We start from the raw sequence: 26,893 nt of genomic DNA on the forward strand, positions 1-26,893 counted from the left end.
GTGATTCAGCTTTTGTTGTTGTTGTTGCAAATTCGTGCCGAATGCGACGTTTCTAAAATTCACTTCGACAAGAGGTAGACACTGACGTTGCCCGTGATTGTCAGAACAACTATCCTTTGAGATTACACGCAATTTTAGATTTTTTTTCTTAATCGCGACTTACCAGTTGCAATTTCGAGTTGAAGCAAAAAAAATGCACCATACCATTTGGTCATAAAGCCCTTTCTAAATAATCTATAAGCAAAGGAATTAACGTAATTGAAGGCAGTGTAACATTTAGTATAAAATTGCATTACCTCAAATGCATGGTGCTGTACTGGAAAGGAACATAATGAGGCTCATTTGAACCAGAATTCAATTTGTTTAATGGGTCTTTTAGCACTATTATGCCATTTCTGAATCGAATGCTCTATAAGTGTTTTTGGTAGTGGGATTAATATTAATAGAGCATGCATTATACGCAGTATCAATTTTATTAGTTTAAATCCTTGGGTGTTGTATTTTTTATTTAATGGGTAACATTTGAATATAGATTAAGTTCCGTCTAATGATTATGGAAATGTAAATCTTCGGGAAAATAGCGTCAAAATAAGTTGTAAAACTGTATAAGGTATTAACATTTCGGTACAAAATACATTTTGTCAATTAGGATTTGAATACCGTAATGTGCATTTAATCAGTTGTAATTTTACCTTTGATATATTTTTCACTTGTTTTTAAAAACAATTATCTGGAAAACAAGGTGAAATTTTAAGCATTTCCAGCATTTTCTTTGCGCTATATGTTTCAGCGAATAATAAAATATGGGTGCATATTTTAAGTCCTATTTTTGACGTCTAAAATAGATTTCAAATCATATATGTGTATACACTGAGGTAACGACAAATGGAGACTATGATTAAATCGTGGCAATTTTTTCTGCCATAGAGGGAACAATTACAGCAATTACAGAAGAGTGGGTTTCCTAGTTTTGCAGGAATCAAACATCGTTTTAGAATAAAAAGAATACATACCAGATTTTGTTGCCCAACTCACATGAGGACTCTAAAATCACTAGAAGTTTAAATAAATTAATAAATATGTCCCAACCGCTATCCAGCACGGGAGATGCTCGTACACGTTCCATAAATAGAAAATCAAAGAATCGCCAAACTGTGACTGTGGAAAAGCCCAAACCATAAAACAAACCACCATGACGACGACATCGCTGCAATCCACACAGCATCAACTGCTGCCTTGGATTGGTTGAAGGACCTTAACAATCGACGATGACATCATCGATACAAACTGATGCTCCACCCCCCACCACCCACTCCCATGCCATACAAAATCAGAACAAGTAGAGCGCATGTATGAGGGGTTGAACCTGACAATGAAAAGGAGCGCAACTGATGTGCCTGCACAAGAAAGCTTGAGAGACGCACGGGTCAGGGAACGAACACGAGCGAGAGACACGACGGGATGATATCCCATGGATGAGAGTCGGGAAGGAATGGCCAGACAAAGGAGGGAACACGACCGCTGTCAAAGTTTGAGCGATGAGATTAGTTCACGTGGAGGGGTGACATGGATTCTGGCAGAAGTGGACCATAAATGATGGTGACGGTTTAGAGAGACCTCAATCCAGCAGTGGATAGACAGTGGCTGATGGTGATCAATGAAATGCTGAATAATATAGGATTGCATTGATGGCATGAACATTTCACATGGATACTATTTCGATTTAGTAAATTACATAATTTTTAGTTTTCGGAACATGGTGCTCCATCTTAATGGTATTCTTTGTCTAAATAAGGTAGGGCAAATTGCAGGATCATTAATATATATAGTTGTCTTGCAACTGCAGAGCTAACAGCATATTCTAGACATTATACATTTTAAGTATGAGAACAAATTGCCTCCTTTTTATTACATGTGTTTGCTTTTGTTTGACAGCTTTATAGCACACATTGTACCCCAATTATGAATTTTGAACTATTGTAACTGGTTGTGAAAAATAGTTGTTTATTTTAAATACCCATTGCCAGTACATCAAATTGTATATTTTCGACGTGTAGTCTTTCATAGAAATACCATGGATAACCCATCCAATGGCATGAGTAATGCTTCCTCCTGCAGACTATGTCTGTGAAACATAGTACGTTCATGTTTGCCTTGTGCTCTAAGGATGGCATGAATACCAATTATACAAATGGTTTAATTCATTTATTTGATTAGACGCATGTGAATAACACTGGTCAACACACTTTTTATGGCATAAGGTATTCCAACGGTTTTAAGGTAATTTTGGGGCGCTGATTCCAAATCTGGCATCAGTTTTTGTCTATCACATCAGGTTTTTGAGATATCAAATGTTGCATTTTCAATAAAAACTGCAGAAGAAAAATATTAAATAAATGTGGATATCTACATAAAATGATATTATAAACACACTATCCTAAAAATACAGCACCATATTTTAACACTAAAGCAGTCACTGACTCGCAACAACTTGCAATCATAAGTGACAGAGTTAATTTCGGGTTAAATCAGTATATAAAAATGAGATGTAATAGAGCAAATCTGAGATCAGATTTGGAATCAGCACCTTGAAATTAGTCTAAAACAGCTGCAAAAGTCAAGGCCAGAATTTTTTTTTTGTTGACCAGTGTAATCAACATAGCAACACATATTTTTTTCGCTGAAAGGATCTTTTTTTTTTAACAGAGAGCTTACTTTTCTACGCTTGTCACGAAAGAATTTCCTCTGATGACATTGATGTCGTTCAGTTGGTGTCGTTCAGACATCAACGATGATGTTATATTATATAGTCACTAAGTTCAACACCTTTGTCTTTCAGGTGGATTTAATGCAGCAAATAAATAAATTACGAACCTATTTAGATGCTGCATACATTTAAATTGTTGTTGTTGTTTATTCCTTTAAAGCATTACTTGTTTTTTTATAGCATACAGATTTATGGACGTGGTGACTGGGCTGCATGTATCTGATGGCTGGCTAAAAACCAGGATAAAGCAGACACGTAGATTTTCATTTTTTTTGTAAATAACTGCTGTTATTTATTTGGGGATCATGAGACTCTGGCAAAAAAAATGTTCCGCTTATTTGTAGAGGTCATATGCAAACATGTGGTCAGTTTTATTGCAACAGATTGGCATCCTTTAAGCAGAAACGCCTTACTTGGCACTGCTGTTTTTAGTTTGTGTTTGTGGTTGTGCTGAACAGCTCTACAATGCATGTTCAAGTTTGAAGGTGTGTTCGTCGTCTTCGCATCTGACGTTTCGCTTCATGCACTGAGAGGCTTCCGTGGAACGACGTGCGGCAACAACCCAAGAAACACATCGGAGAGCTACGCGCTTTCACTCAGCGACTAAAGAGTTGTTCTTGAGCTGAAGGGCAGAAACTCATGCGACGACACCCTCTTGTTCAAATCTCGGTGAAGCGTTTAAGGAGTTGCCAGCTCACGAGACAGATGCGATGTCTCTAGAGGAATCTAGAATCAGAAGATGTATTTATACCGGAGGAATATGGTAAGGCTATAAAGCTCTTTTTCACAGATGTATTAGAACGTTACAACAACAAACGGTACAAAAAATGCATGATGGGAGTACAGAGTACCAAAAAGGTAAAAAAAAAAACATCACCGAAACACATACAAGTGAAACTAAACCATCCCCATCCTACCAGGCAAAACCCAGTGATGTATTAACCCAAACGAGAGTTCAGCATCACGTCTTTGATGAGATGTTTGGGTTTGACAAAATGGCACCTCAGGGCGGTACAATATAATGCTGCAGTTTGATGGCCATACGCCCGTCGAAGCATCTCTGCACTATTTCCATGGCTAACAAATCGTTCGCGATGAGAATGTTGCACACAAGCCAATAATTGTAATAGCAGCACGCAATTGTGTAAGACACTGGAAGAGGGATGGGTGAACTTTCAATCGTTATGAGAGTAGCCTTTGGAGTGGATGAGAATTCCCAGGAAATGGGCTATTCTTGATTTTGTAGGATAAATATTAAATAAAAAAAACATCACAGCAATACAAATAAAAATGGTTGTGCCCAACGTGATGCTTTGTTTGTTTATTGATTTCACTGTAGGGACATACTATTGACTCCCAGCTATAACATTGAATTGTTGTTTGCGCTGCATCATGTGATGCGTCTGACAAACACAGATCTTAATATTTTGTATTATATTCTTGCATATGATGCCAATAAGTTCTGGAGTCATATGCTAATGTCCACGACGACGAGAGGGCTTCAGCTCAGAGTTTGCGTTGCTTTTTCGACTCCTCCACTGAAGGAGGGCAGACTTCAACGGTCCAGAGTTTGGCTTGCATGGCTACGGTCGCACCATGAATTGTCTTTAATTTTTCATTTATGAACGAGATGTGCGCATTGGCCTTTTAATATTCTAATGCCGCTGAGGGTTAAATCAGTGTCGAAGCCAGGAGGTCAGATGTTTGCATCTGGAATGAGGTGTTTTACATTATGCATCTTTCTAGAGCAGGGTAGCTGTTGAACACATTTTGGGTTCCATGTGTTTAATTTTATGTTAAATACTTTTAGAAAAAAAAACATTTATAAGGAATATATGTTTCGATTTAAAGCTTTCGTGACTACAGGGATTCATCTTATTGGTTCTTTCGGTGTTATTTTATTACTTCCCTTCTACGTTACTTTACCCAAAGAACCAAGAAAAAGGAATATATGTATATACATATGTATATATATATTTATTGTAAAATGACGTCACAGAATTAATTGTAATTGCAATAAGCTGGAGAATATTATCTTGGTAAAGTGGGTAAGCGTTATCAACCAGCCATTTTGTTAAAACATGTTTTATTGCGTTGAAATGTTACCGCAACTCTTTAGAAGCAGTTGCGTGTCTTTTTTGCGGTGATTTCTTTAGCCACGAATAAAAAAAATCAAATCTATCCAGGGTACAAATCTAAATATGCAAACAATATTGTTTTATATAGTCTCATAAAAACCAGCCATGATCAAACCCACTGCTGGATCAAGGCCTACTCGAGTCGTCACCGTCTCCTACGTTCCTGTAAGGGACACCGCGGTGGTGAGATGTTAGCTACCTCACCTGGTATACGGGAGGTCGTGGGTTTCATTCTGCCCCTGATGCCTGTATATTTGGAGTTTGCGTGCTCTCCCCGTGGTGGCGTTGACTGATCGCTAGGTCCTTTGTTTTTTTCCCCCCTCCGCATTTAGAAACACGCGTTTTGAGTATTTGGCTGCTTTAATTTTCCAGATGATAAGCAACTTAATTGGGCTATCATTTGTGGCCAGGTCGCTTCTGAAAAAGAGCGATATAGCTCAGTGGGCTTTACCTGGTGAAATAAAAAAAAAAGAAATTGTTTCGTTCATAGTTGAGTTTAGTAATAACCCCTCTGGCATGTGCACATGAGCTGATTTCAGCACTCCATCTCATTCACACACACACACTCTCAAAGATTAATCGGCAAATAGGAAACATTTTTACTTTATTTACTCCTCGGATCACAAAGGCCACTCGAACAATTTCAAAAAATTCTGCACTTTTATGGCTCATGCTCAAATTTTTGCGAATGTTAATATTGTTTACCCAGCAATCTGCAGAGTAAATATATAACCCTAGCTGTGGGACTGGAGTAGGCTTTGCTTTGTCCCGCAATACATCAACATTAAAACCTTCATCACCGTGACGCATTAATGGCGAGGCCTAACATAAAGCCACATGCTACCGCAGAGATAGAAGAAACATGTGTATACTAAATCCCATAAATGTTATTTTAAAATCACTGCAAATCGGTGATAATGGGCACAGACAACATGCTCTTTGGACGCAAGTAACTCCAGTGCACGTGATTTTATCACACTACCCTTGCAAATCTTTGCTTTTACTTGCAATAGGGGGGTCACAAAGGTGGTCATCACCAAAACACAAAAAAATAATGGAATTTTTTTTTGAAAAGTGTACAAAAGCTCGTGGAGAGATATGCTTTGCTCGGAATTACATTGAGGGGCTGAAAGAGGAGCAGGTTAATGACACCGTTCAAACTGCTTTGAGATTCAAGCAGACTTGGGCAGGGCACGTTGCTGGAAGGGCAGATGACCGATGGTCTCAGATAATGGCGGTGGCAGCCAAGAAATGGAACGCATCTGAGAGGACATTTTTCCCAAGAGATGGAGTGATGAAATCGGCACGCACGCAGACTCTGGGGTGGTGTGTTGCATCGTTGCGTCGTGAGAGTTCATCGTGGCTTGTGGTGGAGGCCTTTATCCGGGAGTGGATCATGAATGATGACGAATAGCGTTATAATCTCTGCATAACACGCTGCTTGTAGCTGTTAAGTAGGAATAAACAAATTCCATCATTTCTATTTTACAGACATGTGTCATGGCACTGGATAAAGGAAGAAGGTTACGATGCTTTTAGAAAAAAAAAATACTCTTATACTCACCATCGTGCATCAAATCCTGCATGTGAGAATGAGTTATCTGTTAATTCATGGTAATTATATTCAAATGATATGCCAATGCATAATTTGAGATCAAGGAGTAGACAAATTGTACAAGGGAAACAGAAAAAAAGACAGATAAATGATTATTGAATTTACATGTGAGCCTGAAATGTGATAATTCATACAATAGTTTGCGAAGAGGGCTTGAATGTAATTGTCAAATTAATTATTGGAAGCCTACTTTCTTAGATCTAGAACATAATAAGGACCCGTAACATTAGTCTGAGAAATATAAGTTAAAAGACGTTCATACTGTCATATACAATTTAGTTTATAAATCCATTCATACAGATATATTTTTATGCATACATGCATCAGTATGTGTGTTTATACCGAGTGCGGTGTGTAAACATCGCCACTAGGGAGACAAAGGCGGTCGGGCGTGGTGTTGGCCACCCACTCCCTCGTGTGCCGTGCCAGCCTTCATAGGCGCCCGCTAACAGCACTTGCCCCAACAGTCTGTTAAGGCTACAGGGGGAATCTTCGTATTTTTGTGTGCATGCGGATACTACAATATTTAACCCGAGTCCTACGAACCCGGCGACCCACGTTAGAATCCCGCTAACGTGAGTGGCGACTATCTGAACTGCTTGACTCTGCCTAGAATAAAGCGTGTAAACACCATCATTGGGGGGAGGCAAATGTGGACAGGCGTGGTGTGAGCCACAGAACCTCCGTGTGCATTGCCCCGGCCTTCACATGCGCTCGCTAACAGCAATTACCCCAACAGCCAGTACAGACAACGCTGGGCATCTTTGATAATTTGTTGTTCTTTTTTTGCAAGTTAAAGCGTACGCGGTCTATATTTACACGAATATTTGAACGCAGGCATGCACGCTCGCACACACACACACGCGCGTGCAATCACAGGCGTGTTTTGCATGTTTCAGTCGGAGCAAATTAATGAGCACGGCTATGATGTCGGGAGGTTTAACAGAGGCACGGAAGACATCTCGCTCGTGATTGGCTCTCATGTATTTTTGACAGCATGGCAATGCATTGTAGCGTTTAATTTTCGGGAACGTCGACCGTTTTTAATGTTTTTTTTTCCAACTCAGGCTGGAAGACATTTGTGCATTAGTTCCCGTCTGTCTGTAGGGGGAGCACAATAACTCTTGTAAAGGCAATAAATGTAGGGATACATTGTCAGGATTAAGTTGTGTGGCTATTAGCGACTTTACTCTTGGGAAAACCGGCCAAATTAATTGAAGAGTTGCCCAACAATTGGCGATAAAAAAAAACTCTGCTAAAATTATTGTTATTTGCGGCCAAGGCGATAACGTCATAAGGGGCCGTCCATAAATGACGTCACGCACCTAGGGGGGGGGGGTCAGACATTTGTGACGATTTGTGGCAAGTGGTGGGGGGGGGGGGGTGAGAAATGTGACGTCACGTAAAAATGCGCAACTTTAAATAAATATAGACAACACCTTCTACTTAATTAAATAGACTTTTTAGTAAATATTTTCTCATACAACATCAGAGCAGCGCGACATTAAATACGCACTACAATAACAATTGTTTAAAGCTATTTGAAGCATGTTTTAAAACAAAAAAATTGGAGGCGGGGGCAGAGCTTTGTGACGTCATATTTGAGGTGGGGTCTGACTTTTTGTGACGCCGTGTGACAATGGGGGGGGGGGTGGTCAAAAATTGTCCAAAATCGCGTGACGTCATTTATGGACGGCCCCTAACGTACGACATCACCTCACTGTGCTGCTTGGAATGTTTCGTTAATCGTTATCATTAAGTTCTACTGAGGAGAAACATACATATATTGGAAAACTTTACAGAATCCATGCATATGCAGGGTTGTTCCTCCTTGCTAAATGATGACCGAGTCAGACAATGACATGTATAGGTGGTTACTGTGCTCATGACGCGTAACTCAATGGTGTACGTAGGTAGCGCTAAGGGAATGTTTTTTTTTTTATCCGCTCGCATTAGAGACATTCATCGGTAAAGGAGCATGATGTTACTGATGAATATGCAATTCATATGGAGGTATGTTTGCGCATAGTAACACGTGTAATATTTATTATTAATACAAAAATATCAAATTTCGATTTAAAGCTTTCGTGACTGCAGGGATCCATCTTCTTGGTTCTTTCGGTAAAGTCACGTAGATGGGAAGTAATACAACAACAAAAAAATTTAAAATTATTTTATTACTTCCCTTCTACGTGACTTTACCGAAAAAACCAAGAAGACAAAAATATCAAACAACCCCTTTGGCAATGTTGGAGGAAAGCTTCCCCCACACCGTGCCCATCGTGGAGGCTGTTTGACCATACTTCACCACCATGCAGCGTGGTGGTGGAGAGATCATCCCAGGAATGGTTTAGACGTCACGGACAGATGTTGGCTATGACCATGAATTCCATTCAATGCACCAGGTGCATAAGGCGACACACATACTGCTGTGCTACTTATCAGCAGCATCATCATCATCATCAGCAATGATCAATCCACTGCTGGATAAAAGCTTCGCCAAGCCGTTGCCATCGCCGTCACGGTCGTTACCCCATCTCCTTGGTGGACATTCTTTCAGAGGCATTCCGTTTATTGGCGACCACTCCATCATTAGTCTTGACCATCGGATGAGATCCAAATTACGCACAGCGCATCCCTCTAAAACACAACATTAACGGTATCTTGTTGTCGTAAACGTGGATATTTTGTTCAGGAAAATCCACTGACTTAGTGCACTGAAATGTTGGTAAATGTTTGAACGTTATTTATATCGTTTAAAAAACGCTTAATTGTCTAGTATTACACATTCGACTTTGCTATTGGACTATTGGGAGGTATCCAGGTGTGTAAAATCACTCTTTGTAGGCACGTGTGGAGCTTGTGTATTATTGGCTTTCGCGCACGGAGCGATGAATGTGAACCAGTTGGGAAGATGAGAAAGGCCAGGTTCCAGCAGTGCCGCAAGCCACGAAGCTTGTGGTTTAGTCGGGGAAAAGGTGCTGCCCTTGCCATGCATCATGACTCAACAGCTCACTAAGGCATTGAGAAGATTGTTTATTTGGATGGGGCCAAGTATCGGCCCAAAAATAGACCGCTGAGGAACTCAGTGGCAAATCAGATGTGGGTCAGAGTCGCGCGTTAACCGCCTTGAAGCAATCAGGCCAGGATCTATCAGTGTGTGGCCAGCTGAAGCTGGGAAACCTGAAGGGAGAATTTGGACTGTAATTTGGAAGGCAAAATTGAGTGACTAATGCAGCCAGAGACCTTTTTGCGGGGGTGACAGCCGACCGTGCTAACCGCCTGGTTTTTCCTGAAAAATCATGGAGAGAAAACAAAACGAATCAACAAAGGTACATATATTCCATTGTTTTATGTGACTGCCATTATAATTTTTCTATCACAAGCCTGGCTGCAAAAAGAATGCTTTATAATAAATCAAAATGATAAGGGATGAATTGTGTTGGGGAACAAAAATAAACAAAGCAATCCGGACAATGTATCATTTATTCAGATGTAAGATCACATTTTGTTCTTTCTGTTTTTTCAGCCTTAATTGGATGTGATTGACTCTGGGCTTTGATGTTAGAATTCATTGTTGATTCCTTAGTCATTGTTTTTATATACGCTTATTTATTTTACCAGCGATATGTTTTACAACCTTAACAGTTTATGACACATATATTTGCGTCTTCTCTATCCAATTCCGATGTATGTGTAATTGACTATGAATAGTAAACATGATGGCTTACGTGATAGGGTGTCGAGGTGGCGAGATGTCGAGATGCCACCTCCCTTGCCTGGTATACAGGAGGTTGTGGGTTCGATCCCCACCCTGATGCCTGCATATTAGAGTTTACATGTTCTCCCCGTGGTCGTGTGGATTTTTCTCCGGGTCCTCAAGTTTTCCTCTCCACATTTAGAAACAAGTGTTTAAAGTATTGGCCGATGTAAATTCCCACATGATAAGCCACTTCCTTTAACTATACTTCAGCTGCAGTTCAAGGAAGTGGCTATCATTTGGTAGCTGTTATTTGTGGCCAGGTGGCTTCTGAAAAAGAGCTGTCTCGCTCAGTGGGCCTTACCTGGCAAAATAAAAATAGTAGCAAAATATACGTATATAGACGGTGTGCCATAACCATATCTTCAGTTTATCTGTGAATGTCATTTTGTAGTGTATTACATAACATTAACACGTGTTTAATATACATATTATGCCGTGATACATTATGTAATTAGCAGGGATGGACGCAATATGGAGATGCCATGTTCCACAGAGGTCGCTGATCCAGGAATTCCCCGCAGGTTAAAGCAAAAAATTATCACGCCCTGTCTGTCCATTCCAAGCCACTTGACTGTGAACGGCTCGGTTAACAATCCACCATTCAATTAGCTGTATTGGCCGTTCCCGACACGACTGGCTCAAAAAAACCTTACGTTGAATCGGACTTGCAGTCAAACCCCTCAAGACTTTGAGAGCCACCGATGGGTACGGCTACGGGCATTGTGATGCTGACGCATTACCGGGTGAATCCCCTTGTTGTCGTCTGTAAAAGCCACGAAACTTACCAACGCTTCTTCGTCGTTGTGTGGGTCGTCTCCTCGTACGAGCCGGTCAAGGTGCGGCCCTACATCGTGCCGCACAGATGCTCGTGCGTGAAGCGTTATAAACAAAGGGTTTTTGTTTTCATTTGCTGAGCTGAACATTACGGCCAAATTAAATAACCTACACACACATTATTTGTAACTTTGAGAAGAAGTTGTTACATGACGTTCTGCAGAAATGTGATGTAAAGCCCTTTTGGCCATCTGCTGCTCGACGCAGTGCGAGTTGTGGGGTGATTTTGCCATGCTTCGCCACACGGGACAGCGCAGGTTGGCGACAGTGGGTAGAGTAGATGTGAGAGCATAGACTTAGAGTAACACCATGAGTAAAATGTTGCTGCACGGCCGTTTACTGCCCACAATGGAGCACCGCAGCCTATGACACTTTTTTTTCGGAGTGATCACCCATCCAAGCACAATCCAGGCTCCGTTCTTCTTAGCTTCTGATAGTTAATCAAATTGGGTACATTCCACGGGTGATTTTGGCAGAGGGCAGATAATTCAATCAAACAGAATAATTGAAGCAAAATGTGCAATGACAAAGCCAGAATCACAAAGGAGATGTGCATGCAAAATTATATCTGTTTGCAGTATTCATAATATGCTTGGAGAATGCCTGAATGCTTGTGGATAACTGGCCTATCAAGTGATGGGTTCATCGATATACAAGTTAACATTTCTTTTCGCACCGTATGTCTGTTTTACGGGCTTAATCAATTCGTAGAATGGCACTTGATCATTTTTACAGAACATTTCGTTGATTAAATTGATTCATCATTACAGCCGCAGTGCAATGAAAATCACATTTGCATGTACATTTGCATATTCATTTGCATGTACACATGCATGTGTGTTCATGTAAGTCTGTTGCTTATTATATGTTTTGAGTTTATAACACGTTAAACAGGCAATATTCCTAAAATGTATCACTTCATCAACGAACAGCACAAAAGTTGCAATCAACTTTTTCTTTTTTTACAAATTGTGCTCGGGATACCTGCATACAATAATTACGCATAATTAGATCCACGTCGTATTATTGCACATGCAACTTTTAGACTCTGTATTGTTTGAATGCCTATTTAATTCGTGTCTGCTTTAGCAGAATGCCAAATGTGAAAAAGGGAAAAGCAGTAGCATTGCCTTCATTCATTTAGTTTGGTTGTGTGTTTGTGTGTGACAGAGCGGTTCTGTAGCGGGTAGCGCGACGCTGAGCTACGAACCCGGCGGCCCGAGTTCAATTCCCGCTCACGGCCAAGACCAGTGGCGAATATTTAAACCGGCTCTGGGCCTCTCTTAGGTGGACTCAGCCTCAAATGAGTACCTGGTGTGTAAACATCGCCACTAAGGAGACAAAGGCGGCCGGGCGTGGTGCTGTCGTGTACCGTTCCGGCCTGCATAGGTGCTCGCTAACAGCACTTGCCCCATAGTCTGTTTAGGCTATACGAGGGATCTTTGTCTTTGTTTGTCGGGAGCCCATTACGTACGCAGTTGGGAACACGTTGCAATTAACTGGAATGAATTAACTCGCGTGTGCAGAACACAACTCTTGCAGGCCACGGGGTACGGTTAGATTCCACCATTTTCTGACGCGTTCTTCACGTGTTGTTGACATTCAAATACGAGGTCCACACATAAGTGAAACACTTATGGCATACCATTTTGGATGGCTAATTTTAAGGTCCGGTGGTTCGACAATACATTTTCACCACTTTCAATTGTCATGGAATGTCCGTTAATTTAGGGGTACTTAGAATGTGAAAAATAAAATAAAATCTCAGAACATTTCATTTCTTGCCTGTACGTGTCAATGCCCACGGAGTGGCCTGGATCAGTTATATTAATGTTCCGTGCGTTTGTGAAGTCAAGTACTCATTATTTTACTGTTTAAAAGAATGATGTGTCTAGTGTTGCATCGACTTTTCCCCCCCGGTGTTAGGAGCTCAGCCAACCCAGCGAAGCTCATTCAGTGGTTGATGTTTATTGTTACGTTTGGCAGGTAGCATTTGCCAGGTGGAACCCTTCTGTGTGACCGGGGCTGGCTGATTGATGAGTGTTATTATATTCCTTAAATGTGCCTTTTCGTTGGTAATTCAAATTTATTTATACGAAATATATTGGTGCATTCATTTGCCACGTGATTAACCGTCTGCACTATTGACATATTTAACAGCATTCAAAATAATCTTCATATAAGTTGTTTTAACCATGCAATCTAATCATCATGTCTAGCTTCTCTGCAAGCCGATGTGTTTGTTTATAATTAGGCATCATGAGCATCAAGAGTTGATGCGCCTTGTGGAAATAAATCAAAGGTACGACTTGGTATGCAAAACGGTCACCTGTTTGCAGGCGTATTTGCTGTAAATCAGATATGGATTATTCTACTCATTGCGATTGAACTATGGGGCTGGCTGTACAGCTACTCTCTTATCATGTACAAAAGCCAGGAGGTCGTATGTCACCGTCTAGTTTCATCTATTGTTTAAATTCTATACCACTAAATACAATAAATAAGTGTTATTCCAATTGGTGTCTTTAAATTGTTTTCGTGTTTCTGTTGTCTAGGGTATAATTGAATAATGACGGTAGCCCATGGATGCCAGATGTGTTTATATCCGCATCCAATGGAATGGTTGAACATCCTGGTTAACTACACACGCGACTTTATTGCACGCGAGTCTTTTCTTGATTAAAATCCAGAATACCGGTCATTAATATGCAACCGGTGTTCGGTACAACGTTAGAATACTGTCACGAAGGTGCTTGCGTCTGCAAATGCTCTGTATGCAAAAGCAATCGACATGAAACAACCAAATATCAAAATGAGTCAAAATATTAAAAGGACGCGATACAGGCACCCGAAATAACCGCGATACTTATTGATGAACGGACTTCAAGGGCAGTCGCGGGCATCCTTCGTCGCAGTCGATGAGCGGGCGTCCTCCCCTCGCCTGTAGGAGTCGTTGCGCTGCGATGTCTCCTCCTCGTCCTCGTCCTCCTGGACGTAGCTGTGACTTGGCCCCACGCCGGCAGTGGCGGCTAGGGGACTTTGACGAAGTATGGACGCGCTCTCCCCGTGGGTGTAGGCAGATACATCGCTCTCTCTCTCTCCGTGCAGGTGACAGACGGGCAGATATCTTCACCGTGGCGATAGTCCAAGCAGTTATAAAGTCACTCTTTAAATTTCGATTTAAAGCTTTCGTGACTGCAGGGATTCATCTTCTTGGTTCTTTCGGCAAAGTCACGTAGAAGGGAAATAATAAAATAAATAAAATAAAACATAATAAAATAATTCTCACGACGTTTCGGCCACAACGCAAGCAGCCGTCCTCAGGTGAAAACCAGGTCTGTCGGGGAGACAGCGTCTGAATGGCTCATTCAAACGCTGTCTCTGAATGGCTCATTCAGACGCTGTCTCCCCGACAGACCTGGTCTTCACCTGAGGACGGCTGCTTGCGTTGTGGCCGAAACATCGTGAGAATTATTTTATTATGTTTTATTTTTATTATTTTATTATTTCCCTTCTACGTGACTTTACCGAAAGAACCAAGAAGAAGTCACTCTTTAGCTCGTGTTGACTGCGGCTTGTGACTTGATTGGTCCAGTTCAGCGCAGGAGGTGTTCTCTCCTCTTTGTCGGTATGCTCCTTGAGTTGTACTCGTCTCTACTTATTCACCAACGATTCTTTACAACGCTCACTCTGCAACAACTCTCACGCACCTCCGATTAGCACGGATGGCTGCGTACGGTGCGAAAGAAGTTCAACACACAGATGTGCATGCGGTGTGCGTGAATTGTTGATTTGTGTACCATTGCCAGTAAGTCTACAAAATAGTTGCAGGATTTATTTGTTGCACGTTAAGAAGACAACACATCACATTGGGCTGCTCATTAGCCTATTCACGCCCTCTGTAGTCTCTTCAAAGGCGGTGGAACTCCATGAATCCCCTGGTCACGTGGGCTCGGGGGTGGTGCTGCAGACCACGGGGTGCGCAACACACCTTGGACATTGCTCCAGAGATCCACGTCGAGAAAAAATATCAGGGATTGTCACGGATTAGACGAGTTTTTGTTTGTATCTGGCCTCCAAACAAGCGGAAAAGGTCCACGAAAACTCGACGGTTCTAGGATTTTCAGCCCCACGGGGATGGCCGCGTCATTTTGGAATTCTTGGATTTTTTGGGGGACGTATTTTATAGTGTGTTAGTAAAGGTGCAGCCCTGCAACTGCTTGTTCAAGCCACTGCCGGTGGAAGGCCCTCCACCAGAGTGAGCTCTACAAAGGCCCTCTACAGCGGCGTTCTTCACTGCGCGGCCCAATGGCGGCCCCTGACGTGCACCCCCTGACAATACAGCAACAGATGTGAAAACACCACACATCATGGTGTCAAACCGCAGTGGTTTCAAATGTGTGGCATGCCTTCACACTGATGTCTTGTCGGCGAAAATGCCCCCCCCCCCCACCCTGAAACTTAGTGAAGAACACTGCTCTAGAGGGTGTTTGGCCTACTCTCCCATGTTGGCCGGACGTGTTGGACTAGGTTGGAGCACCCACCACAGACAACCTGCTGATTTACCAAATTTATACTGTGCAGAGGACAGAAGTGGCAGGATTTTAGAAACGTGCCCATTGTTTCAAATGCCACGCCAGGAGATTGAACCAGTGACCTCTGGATTGCAAGGCCAGAGTGCTGATCATTACACCACGGGAGCATCTTTGAGGAAATACAAATGTGTAGCATTCCAATTGCATGTTTACGGAAACACAATAAGAAAATACTATGATATTATCGCATGGAGATCCATAGTAAATGTTACTACTTTCAGATAACACCGAATAATACCATCATGTAAAATGTTCCAACGTTAAAACACTATATTGGACCCTTACTAATGTTAAGCACAGTTGACATAGCAACTGATTTGGCTAGGTTTCAAATGCAATATTCGCATGCCTAGGATTTGAACTTGGGTGGCTGGGATTATATTGCATTTCTCTGATCAATATCCGACCACGTACACTCTCGTATACATGCTCACCGGCACACGATCACACACGTGCACACAAAGGACACACGCATACAGTAAATTGATCTTTCTCTTGTAAGCTTCCCAATATGCTGCTCCCCACAGCCTCCTAATTTGTACCTCAGCTTGATCTCATACATGACACTCTGCCAATACATTTATATCATTCAATGTTAAGCGAGTGTAATGGTTTACTTCGTAATACGCTATTGGTGCAATTCATCGCTATATGGTCTGTATACGTATTCAGCGACATGGCCAATCTTTGCACGTGTTCCATTATATTCCATCCATATTTAAATGAGGTAATGATGCATTGCATGCACCTGCTCATTTGGCAAAATAATACAGCGCGTATGAGACTGTTTTTTGGAAAGAGTTATGTTTGCGTGTGAATCTTGTTATAAGCGTATTCGAATTATCACGTAAGCCAGAGATGCTGCAAATCCTTTGCTGAGATATCTGTCAACCTCAGGGAGCATGTGTCTCAAAAAGGGCTTCATTTCTCACCAAATGTTTTCTGGGTTCTGCCAACCCCCAACTACCCAAACCTCAAATCCTCAGACCCCCCCTTCCCCCCGACAGCAGTATGGGGAGGGGCTATTTTCTGGAGCTTAACCTGGACACCTCCATCTGAAAAATAAGCCCTCGCCTCAAGCAATTAACATAGATGCAAAAATGCAATGAGTGCAAAGTTGCTAACAATTTTTTACCAATTTCTGGTGATGTACAATGTCACCTTTGATCCAATCTGTACTGAGAGCGTATTGCTCCTCAATTAAGCGTACCTTTCCCTTATAGGAATACACATACATTATCCTCTTTGAACTAAAGGCCCAACCGAAAAAAGGCCCTCTGGAGCATCGGTGCATGACTTCCCGTGGTATATTTCACACGTCAACGTTGGGTAGCGCTTTGTCACTAATTTCAGACTCGGCTGCATGAGTTCCCGAAGGAACCACACACTCTCTCTCTCTCTCCCCCGCCACCCGTTTTCCTCGCAGTGATAAAGCAGTCTATTTCCCCGCTCCGTACTCCCAGCCCCGTTGCATTTAATTATTAATCACTCGACATGGTTGTTATCCATTGTGGGGCCCACTTTACCTGCAGAAGTATGAGACCGCATTTGCCGCTTCTCTCGATGTTGTATGCCAAATTTTATGCGTCTCAAATTTTTCTTTTTTTACGTTCGCTGATCAAAGCGGCCGTCATGAAACCTGTGTACATCATTGATTTGATGTCGGTCGTGGTGTGTGAGGGGGGTGATTTTTAGGGGAGGGGCGGGGGTGCTTTTTCATGATTTTCCAGATGTTGACCATTAACCCATGCATTATTCCATCTGAACTGGAAATGCATTGGTAATTACATAATTACTACAATCTTACCAGATTCATTACCAACTTCTACCTGCATCCCAAAAGGTAAAATTTGTTTCATAACATTAATTGCAGAGCCTGTGTTGAAGAAAAAAAAATTAATGAGCAATCGTTCCTATTTTTTAAATTTTACATTTTTCGTAAACAAAAAAAAAATCCTGGCCGATAGGCTTGTTCATCGAATGATTAGGACCGACAAAATGCCTGCAACCTTCATGCATCCTACCCCCACGGAGAACGGCACTTTGGTACACTCCAAACAACCTGACAGCCACGAGCCTCCACCCCCCTTTTTCTGGAACCCACGTGGTACGGTCCGCTGTCAGGGAGCAATTGTGCGCGAGGAAGACCGGAGAGAGCAGGGCAGACAGGCAGTGGGAGGGTGGTGCTCGCAAGCTCTCTTCCAAGTGGAGGAATGAGGCTGGAGACCATGCCGAGCTCCTCCTGGGATCGGCTTTCGCGTGCTTCCCGTGACAAAGTGAGGCAGGAGAGAGCGATGTAGCTGCGTGACGCGTGCACATCACCTTTGGACGGACCTTCATCCCTTTTTCCAACGCTTGGAGCGAGCCTCCTGCATATTTGCCTCTGTCGCAGTGGGTCCTGCGCGATCGCTGAAATGTTCGCCGCCGCTCCGAGGAGACTGGTGGAATGGAAGTCAGAATTCGATGATGGACCATCCTTCAATTCATTACAATTGTGCATGTAATTACGGCGGACGAGGCATTTTCATGGGAGAACTTTGAATTCCGGCGGCCTGTAATATTTGGAAAATTGCAATTTTTTTGCGCATTGTGCAAATGTAAAGATTGTTTCTTCGGAGGAAAAAACGAGCAAAGAATACGTGCAAAAAAAATCCAGAGCGCCAGAGATGAAAGTAGCGTTGTGTACAGGGAATCTGGAGGCGGATACCTTTCACAATTCACAGTAAGTGTTATAAACATTACTGAAACATATTTTATCTGTTTAGCGTATGCTTTATTGTTACGTGCAAATTGTATGTCTTTGGTAATGTAAAATGTAATGAGGTTAAATATCATGTGATATGTTTTCAGAAATATACTGTCATAGACATTTTTTAAAAATGTTAAAATCAGTTGATGTTTTGGCAATGAATCCATCAGTATAGGGTTGACTTACTGACATTTTTGAAATATATATTTGAGTATTATTTTCTCATTTTCGAGGCATTGTATAATGTCCTTGCAAGGGTAAAATATCAAGTAACATTTAAGTCCTATAACCCCATCTTCCGGAGTCTTGTGCACATCTATCTCCAGATGAATGCTTGCTTTTGGAGGCTGAAGATGCTTGCAGTGACCTAAAGGAATAAGCAAACATATGCTTTCATGATGACGCCCTTGAATGACTGACGCAGGAGGGCTCTAGAGTGATTTTTCCCCCATCAGAAAAAGAATTGGGGTATCCTGGCTGTGAACGTCAATCAGGCAATACCAAATTGTTCTGCTTATGCAGCCTGGATTGCCTCATTATTGGATTTGCTGTTGATGGCATGTCACAACCTGCAAGCCCTCCGTATGAGGACAAAGATTCATCCCGTCGTCATCTGGAGGCTGGTCAGTTATCGACGATGCTTTTGGCAATTAAACTGGCAGCTAAATTTCAGTGACACTTGAAAAGAAAATGCCCGACAATATATTGTGAAAGAAAATATATGTAAAAATGCGTGTAATTATTTAAATAAGTTATTTATTTTTTAATATATTTAAAAATTAAATGGAATTTCTTTTATATTAGCAATGCAAATAAGCAGTGACGCTCAGAACAAAACAATCTGCAGTGAGAAGATAATTAAGCTTGGCTTGGTATTTAGCTTTGGATACTATTGTTTTGTGGCGAACACAATAAGGAGATGCCCTGCTTGTAACAGTGTATCAATTTCAGTATTCAGCATTGCTAGCTTTCAAGATCAATTTAGGTCTGTTTGAAATCGAATACACAATTAGGATTTTTCCAGCCAGCAATTGCCTAAAGGTGTGTTGAATCAGCAGGGCTGAAGACATTTTAGCTGCAGTAATTATCCTACACAGCTGCTGAGGCTGATATGATTGAGCTGAGCCACAAATTTCGCTGTATCGACGGATCTCAATGCGAGGCACAGAGGATCAGATTGTAGCCGGAGGCTGAGATCACTTTGCGGCCATGAGGAAGTAATTGATCACCGCTCACGCCTGATTTCTTACTGACCGTTAAGAGCACGGACCCCTCGGGGAAGGCCTCCAGGAGGTGGCAGCGGTGTGTGGCAGCAGGAAGGGGATTGTGGTGATCTCCGGCAGCCACGATGCCTGAGCCGGCAGCAAGCTATGGGGCCTGTGAAATTACCATTGGACCACCGGCCCAGGAGGAGGCCGAAGTTGTGCCGGAGGAAGGAACGCCTGCGGAGTCAACGGTGGAAAAACCGGCGAGGCCAAATGCGTCGCCGCTCCGGGTTTGCCGACGGCTGGAGATGCTCTGCATCATCCCGATGGCCATTTGCTTCGTGGCCCTTGGGCTCTGCATTACGGGCCTCAAGTGGGTGTTTGCCGACAGAAGTTCGGAGCCATCTCCTCCCTACACAGACTTTTATCCAGATCCAAATCGGGTTGGGCAAGATCAACCAGTTATCCCACCGCCTCCTACACTGCACAACAATCGCTCCATCAACCCAGATACAAAGTTTCCCAGTTCAACGACCCCGACCTTCAATTGGAATCAAAATCAAAACTCCAACATGGACATGACTGTGCATTCGACCCGGAACCGGACTACTCACCACCATCCTCATCACCCAGATCGAACCAAGGTCAACATCAACCGACCGACATTTGACTCAAACAGAACTCCCACGGTTAACCTCAACCGAAAACCATCCCAAAAGCCGTCTTCCGTCACGAGAACTCCGTCAAAATTCCATACCCCCCGTGTGTCTATCAACCACTCCACGCTTGTGCCACCACCAATATTTCCACCTGTCCCTACATCCAATTTGTCCCCCATCGCTCCCCCATCTTCCTCCTCATCCATTTCCGAGTTTGAGGATGGATATGTGAGCTCCGCAGCGCCGGAGTCTGGAGAGGACTCGGAGGAGGAAGAAAACACAGCGGTGGTCGATACAGGCGACGACTGTGAGTACTTTGGGCTTTTTCACGATAGTGGAAAAACTAAAATAATCATCGTAACAAAAAAAGCAGCCGTTTTTACGTCACGAGCTTTCGTTGATGCATCGTAGTTAAAAAGCAATGCACATTGGGATACAGCTGAATGCACACATTTAGGTTAGACATTATAGATTATTGCAAGTGTGAGCAGCCATTAAGCAATCCGTCACTGTATATGCAATGAAACACATACAATGCCTTCATATAGAAAAGTCCGTGCCATTAAAAACGAAGTCAGCAGCTGTACACGGAGTCGGGATCGCGTGTGTATCTTGAAATAGGCTCTGAAATAGGCTGTTTGAGAAGTGTCGCTGTGAGCTTTTGCTGTTTTCGTGACCTGGAGGTGGCGAAGGAGGAGAACTTGATTGCATTTGGCTCACGACGGCACACGTGTCCATCCTGGCCATACCTTTAACCTTGACAGATGACCCTAGTTACAGCAGTTGACCTGGAAAGTCACAACCATTTTGCTGTGGTGTGTGATGGGGGCGGGGGGAAAAAACTCGAGTATGTTTGTTTTTTTTACATTAAAAAAACGGGACATCTTTAATCGCCACTCAATTCTGTGTTAATGTTTCGTTAAAGTGGCACTTTACCTTTTGTTGTTACATAATGCAATTATCTGGTCTAATCATGTCCCATTCGTTTGGCTATGCCTGGCTTTGATTTTTTGCGCTGCAGAAAATTGTCGTACCTGCAGAGAGAAAAAGCGAAATTGGCCTGCTCATTTTGAGTCGTTCGATTGAAGTGCACAGCTTCGAGATGCATCAATGCGCTGCGAATGTTGTAAGCAGCCCGAGGGGTGATCTCTCTTTAAGATCTCACTTTATAACAAAAATAAATCCTAGAGGGGGTTTGTTAATTTACTAAAACAACAAAGGTGTCGGAAATATCGGCGTACGAAGGATTCGATGAATAAATTAAATAATGGCGTTTGGGAAAATGGAGTCTTGAAAGAAAGGGTGAGAGAGAGAGAGGCAATGTTTAGAGCTGTAGCCAGTGGCAAATGTTATCATCAGCTATGGGCATTGCAACAAACGACTGCATTTATTAAAGAAAATACTGTCGGGAAACTGCGCTGACCACGTGAACGAAATATTAGACGGTGATCCACAGCCTCTCCCTGCGTTTGCTTCTGCTGCGGTGAAGGATACAATACCGTCGGTAATTTATCAGAGTTAAGCTTCTACGTGTAATTTGCTACCGTTGCAATATATATTTTTTTCAAGCTAAAATAGGTGGAAATTGGATTTGTTTAATGGAACAAACGTGATGTGTTAACATGACAACGTATGATATTGTTCAGTCGTGTACGAAATGCAGGTGGTATGGTTCATTCTGCGCTATTGAATACTTTTTAAGAAGCATATGTATTGTGTACGTGCCATACAGGAGTATGCTATATGCTATGGGAACAGGATGACACAATTACACACAGGGTTAGTGCATGCTTCGTTGCTTTTCATTATTTACAGAAAGTTGCCTGTAAAACCAATGCAATGCAATATTAAGTGATTTTTTGCAGAGATTCAGGGAATGCCAAACGATTTATTCGAAGGTCAAATTGACTCTTTAACACGCCTTTTCTTTTTTTTATCATCCACACTATGCCTACAATTAAACACTCTTGAAAACCCACATCTTTTATATTTTCTGCAGATGTACAAGACGCATTTGCAAATAATTGCCGTACTAATAAGCGTAAAGGAAGAACTGGAAGCAACATCCAACACACGTGTTAGCATCTGATGTTATCTGTGCTTGTTGTGACCAACAAGTGACGTCTTGGCATGTAATCTTATTGGCTACATTCAGTTTAATGTCAACTCCACTTATCGTGACGCGTTTTGAGATCTCAGTGGCAAGGTGAAAGATGGACTCGGCTGGAAAATATGAGACCATGTTATGTACACATACTGCGCGCGTGTGTGTGTGTTTGAGCAAAGCATTATAACATCATTTAAGTATGATAACTATGTTTTTATTCTAGACTCGTACATTATACATCTAGTGTTGGTGACCTTTGTCTAACGCCTGGCACTCTGTACGCTGTGCATAACGCTGCTGGGTAGTTGTACGTCGATCTTCGCGCAATAAAAAAATAGTGTTTCATCGTAGGCTTATATTAAAATTGTAACTAATTATTAGTTTGTTACAAGAATCATCAATTCTTTCCAAAAAAATACCAGCGCCGCTTTTGATAGAAGGCAATGTGCCTCTGTTTTTGTATTTTTTTCTTTTTCGTTTTGCACACCATTTCTGATTAAGTAAATTCAATACAATCGTTACATTTTTGCCTTTTTCATTCATTTGTTTTAATGAACCCGTCATGTGACGAACAATTACACGAGTTTAACATGTTTGTTGTGGTGAATATTTCTCGATCACACACATGCATGCTCTTGAAACTTATATTTCAAAAGAAAATTTAAATGCAATAATTTCCCATCATCAACGTTGCTTTTCCGTTTAACCCAATGCATACAGCTTGAATAATTGTAACCGTTAAACATACCATTTCAAGCGTAATCTTACCCTTCAATTGCACAGTAATGCACTGCTTTTTATGTTTAAGCGCTCTACAAAAATGGCAAAAATAATGCTGCAGATAATTGCATCTTGATACGAATGTCTAAAACCACAGTTTCTTGTCTGCAGAGAAGCGCAGGTGCGGGATTCGTGCAGATCCCAAAAATCGAAACAGAAAAAAAAACTGCCTTCACGTTTATCCATCGAATGCATCATTATCACACTCGTTTACTTCGAGAAAACAGCACAATCCAGCAGCAGCGGCAGCTGAAATAACATTCATAGTTATCTCGCCATTTACAGTAATCTAACGATAGAGTAATTTACTTCCCAGGTGTGGACAGTCTCGTCTTTTACACTTAGAATTGCTCTTAGAGGATAAGAATCTCCAATTATGCCTGATCGCCCTCTGTGTCCAGGTCAACTGGATCGGCGAGAAAAATATATAGTGCATCCATTTCGTTTGTATTACGAACAGCAACAAATTTTTATAGCTAAGCATTCTCCTTACAGAGCGACGGTCTATTATTTTCTATGCTTCGATTTAAATATGCATGTTGAATAATTTATTCTAATTTAAAACAAACAAGATTTTATGATAATTTCCCCCCCCCCCATAACAATTAGTGAGCTAAAGGTATAAGCATGTCATGGAAATGTAATGCAATAAAATAGAATTTGTGTGTGAAAATTGTAATTTATTTTGGCAAGATTTTATAGAAGCTTGTTTGTTCGTTCTCGTGCGGCAATTATGCAGAGGGATTTGGAGTGCGTAAACACTTTAGCAGGCGCTCGCAAACACCACTTCCCCCTATGGTCAGGAGGATAAAAGTGTCTGTTGTTCACAGCATGAAAAATACAAAGTCTGGAAAGTAGAAAGCGACGACAAAAATACACAATTTGCAAGTTCAATACCCGGTCAAGTTTTAGACTCACGCTGGCAATCCCTCCGAGCGCAAAGAAATGAGAATTACTTTGTGTGGAAGCGAATAGTTGGTCGTTCTGGAGGGAGACTGCCAAATCTACGCCTATGGCTCTCAAGGCCGCCGACGGAGATGAGCTTTTTGTCTTCAACAGGGAGACATTTTAACTGTGTAGACTTGAATACATGAACGAAACATTTTCTAATAAAAAAAAGTAGCAACCATTATCTATCCAATGGTGCATGAATGCCTTTTCAAGCCATCTCCTTGTCTGCATTTATGAAGCAAGAGTTTGTCTCGTCATTGGCCACTTAATTTTCTAAACTATTTAACATTTACCAGGTAAGGGCCACTCGGTGATGTAGCTCTTTTTCAGAAGCGACCTGGCCACAAATGATAGCTCAACGGAGTGGCTTATCGTGTGGAAATTTAAAGTAGCCAAATACTCTAAAGGCACATTGATCATAAATGTGGAGTGGAAAACGAGAGCACGCGACCACGGTGAGAACAGGCAAACTCCAAATATACCGGCGTCAGGGTCGTGATCGAACCCACAACCTCCTGTATACTCATCGAGGTGGTTAACATCTCGCTACCATGGAACATTGTTTTCGTCTCTTCGGTGCAAATGTCGCATCTTTTGTCTGCCGCTCAAGCGTTAGTCTTGACCAGCGGCCATGACCCCTTCCAGGAACGTGTGCCCCCCTATCCGAGCCCACTCGCTTGTTTACGTCAATTTCACATCTCTGCTTACGTATGATCTCTAGTCCACGTGATCATCTTCCTGACATATAACGCTTTTATTGACACATTTACCTGTTTATGTTCCTGTTGATTGATATCTTATATATGAAAACTGCACAAAATTACATTAAATGTATATTTGAATGCTCTTTCATTGACATCAATATCTCTCCCCATTTCTCACCCAGTGACTAAATCGCCCTGAATGTCTCCAATCTTGTCAGCCCTTGGAAGGTAATGAGGGTGGAGCCTTGTTAGTACTCGGATGGGAGACTGCCTGAGAATACCAAGTGTTGTAAGGTCAGGTCAGGCTGTGATGTTACATCGAATTTTAGTTTAGCAGTGGAGTCCTGAATCCATCTTTTTTTAGGCTCTGTGTCATCCCTTTCACTCTGAATTTTCTCCGGGAAGTCTGCTTTCCTTCCACACGAAGTCAAATATAAATTTGAGGAACTGGTAAAAATATTCCAATGCAAAACCCTCCTGACATAGTTTATTCAGAGTATCAGTGAGGAATTCCCCAGGTGGATTAAGGGCATTATTGTGTTGTTATTTATGTCTCACACTTGTGCGAGCATGTGTTTTCTGAGCGACATGGAACGGTTACAAATGGGCACCAGAAGAACATTGTATGGCACGGAGAGCTGGCTTCTCGGAGTGATGGGTGTCTTGAGTTTCTGGTGGGGTTTGGGGGGAGCTCCGATGGATCTTTTTTGGAATTGAGAACTGACAGCCAAGTCACTACAAACTCAATCAATATCTTTACTCGTCTCGTGTTTGGCTCTCGCCTATTAAAAGTGGAGCTTGCTGATGAATAGTCATTTTTAAAAGTGCGCACATTATTGCCTTTGATTATTTTATATATATCTTTAGAGCATGAGAAAGCAGTTATTCGTCTGTCACAGGCGTATCCTTTTAAACGCATTCCAACCGAGGTTGAAAGCAATGACGCATTAGCTCTGTCTGTTTGTCTCTACCTGGGGTGCGTGATAACTTTCATAGAGACTATCTTTTGCGAGCAGAACTTTGCTTTAAGACTATTGCAAGACGAAACTTTCACCTATCGCGAACAAAACAAGTATAAACTATGTGCTGCTCTCAGAAACTTGCCCTATTGTAATAAAAAACTGACAAATTGATCGAAGGATTCTCAAAACTTGGTGATACAAACCATAGTGAAACAGTTTATTGTAAAATATCCAAATAATATTTGCCCTGACAGCTACCCGTAGGCTTCCGTATAGATGATTAAACACTTACAAAAGGCAAACATTTGTTGGAAAAGTGCAACGTAATCCACGCGTATTCGTACTTTTTCACCCCAAATCGTATTTCTTGATTAAATTCCTCCCTTAAATAGTTATGTCGTTTGATTCGCGTCCACAATAATCTGAGAGTGTTGTGTTAACGTCTCTAAGTGACCACACGTAGAGCAGCAACGATCATTGCAGGTAAAGCTTGTGGGGCACCCACAGGAAAGGGGTCACAGACTGACCAGCGTGTCCCTACATTTGGTACGCAATGATAATGGTTCCAATGACCTTCAAATGGTTAAACGATGGTACGCAACCACGTTATGGTAAACTACGGTGTATGAATGAAACTCACATATTTACTAAGGCTCGTGTTTTATACTCAAGGGAACATTATTTAAGTTAAATGTTATCGTATAATTATATACAGCAGTATATATGTATTAGCATATGATTATAAATAATGCTGGCCTGGTAGCATCTTTGGACTTGTTCTTTGGACTTGTTTTTTTTTACTGGTGAAAAGGTAGTCTTCTGACGATATTAAGCAGACTAAAAAGATAATTTCCACGCTTTATAGATATTTGTCCATGTTTCCACAATAATTCACAATAATGGCTTCTGTCAACACATCAATCAGCTCTTTTTTTCTCTAAACATTTTGTTTTAATATAACCGTCTTTTAAAGTATCTCCTTTGATCTGTAGTTGGGTCTACAGGCGAAATACACGCATCAATTCAAATCGTACATTTGTAAATATTTGTTTTTGTTTGTGATG

General features: G+C 41.7%; 1 protein-coding gene across 7 annotated transcripts in view; it reads left to right on the forward strand.

The window, feature by feature from the left end:
• The window catches only part of LOC144934126 (pro-neuregulin-1, membrane-bound isoform-like), a 496,144-nt gene that overhangs the window by 279,186 nt on the left and 190,065 nt on the right, over positions 1-26,893 (forward strand). For 2 of the 7 annotated variants that reach the window (XM_078859581.1, XM_078859582.1), the window contains exons 1-2: positions 17,855-18,434; positions 18,788-20,632. The exons of the other annotated variants lie outside the window; for them this stretch is intronic. In XM_078859581.1, the coding sequence (XP_078715707.1) occupies positions 19,810-20,632 (823 nt within the window). In that variant the 5' untranslated portion in view covers positions 17,855-18,434; positions 18,788-19,809. Of the gene's footprint in view, positions 1-17,854; positions 18,435-18,787; positions 20,633-26,893 lie in introns of those variants that run through there. 7 annotated transcript variants of the gene reach the window in all.

Source organism: Lampetra fluviatilis, chromosome 9, assembly GCF_964198595.1.
Source record: "Lampetra fluviatilis chromosome 9, kcLamFluv1.1, whole genome shotgun sequence".
Classification (NCBI taxonomy): Eukaryota; Metazoa; Chordata; class Hyperoartia; order Petromyzontiformes; family Petromyzontidae; genus Lampetra; species Lampetra fluviatilis.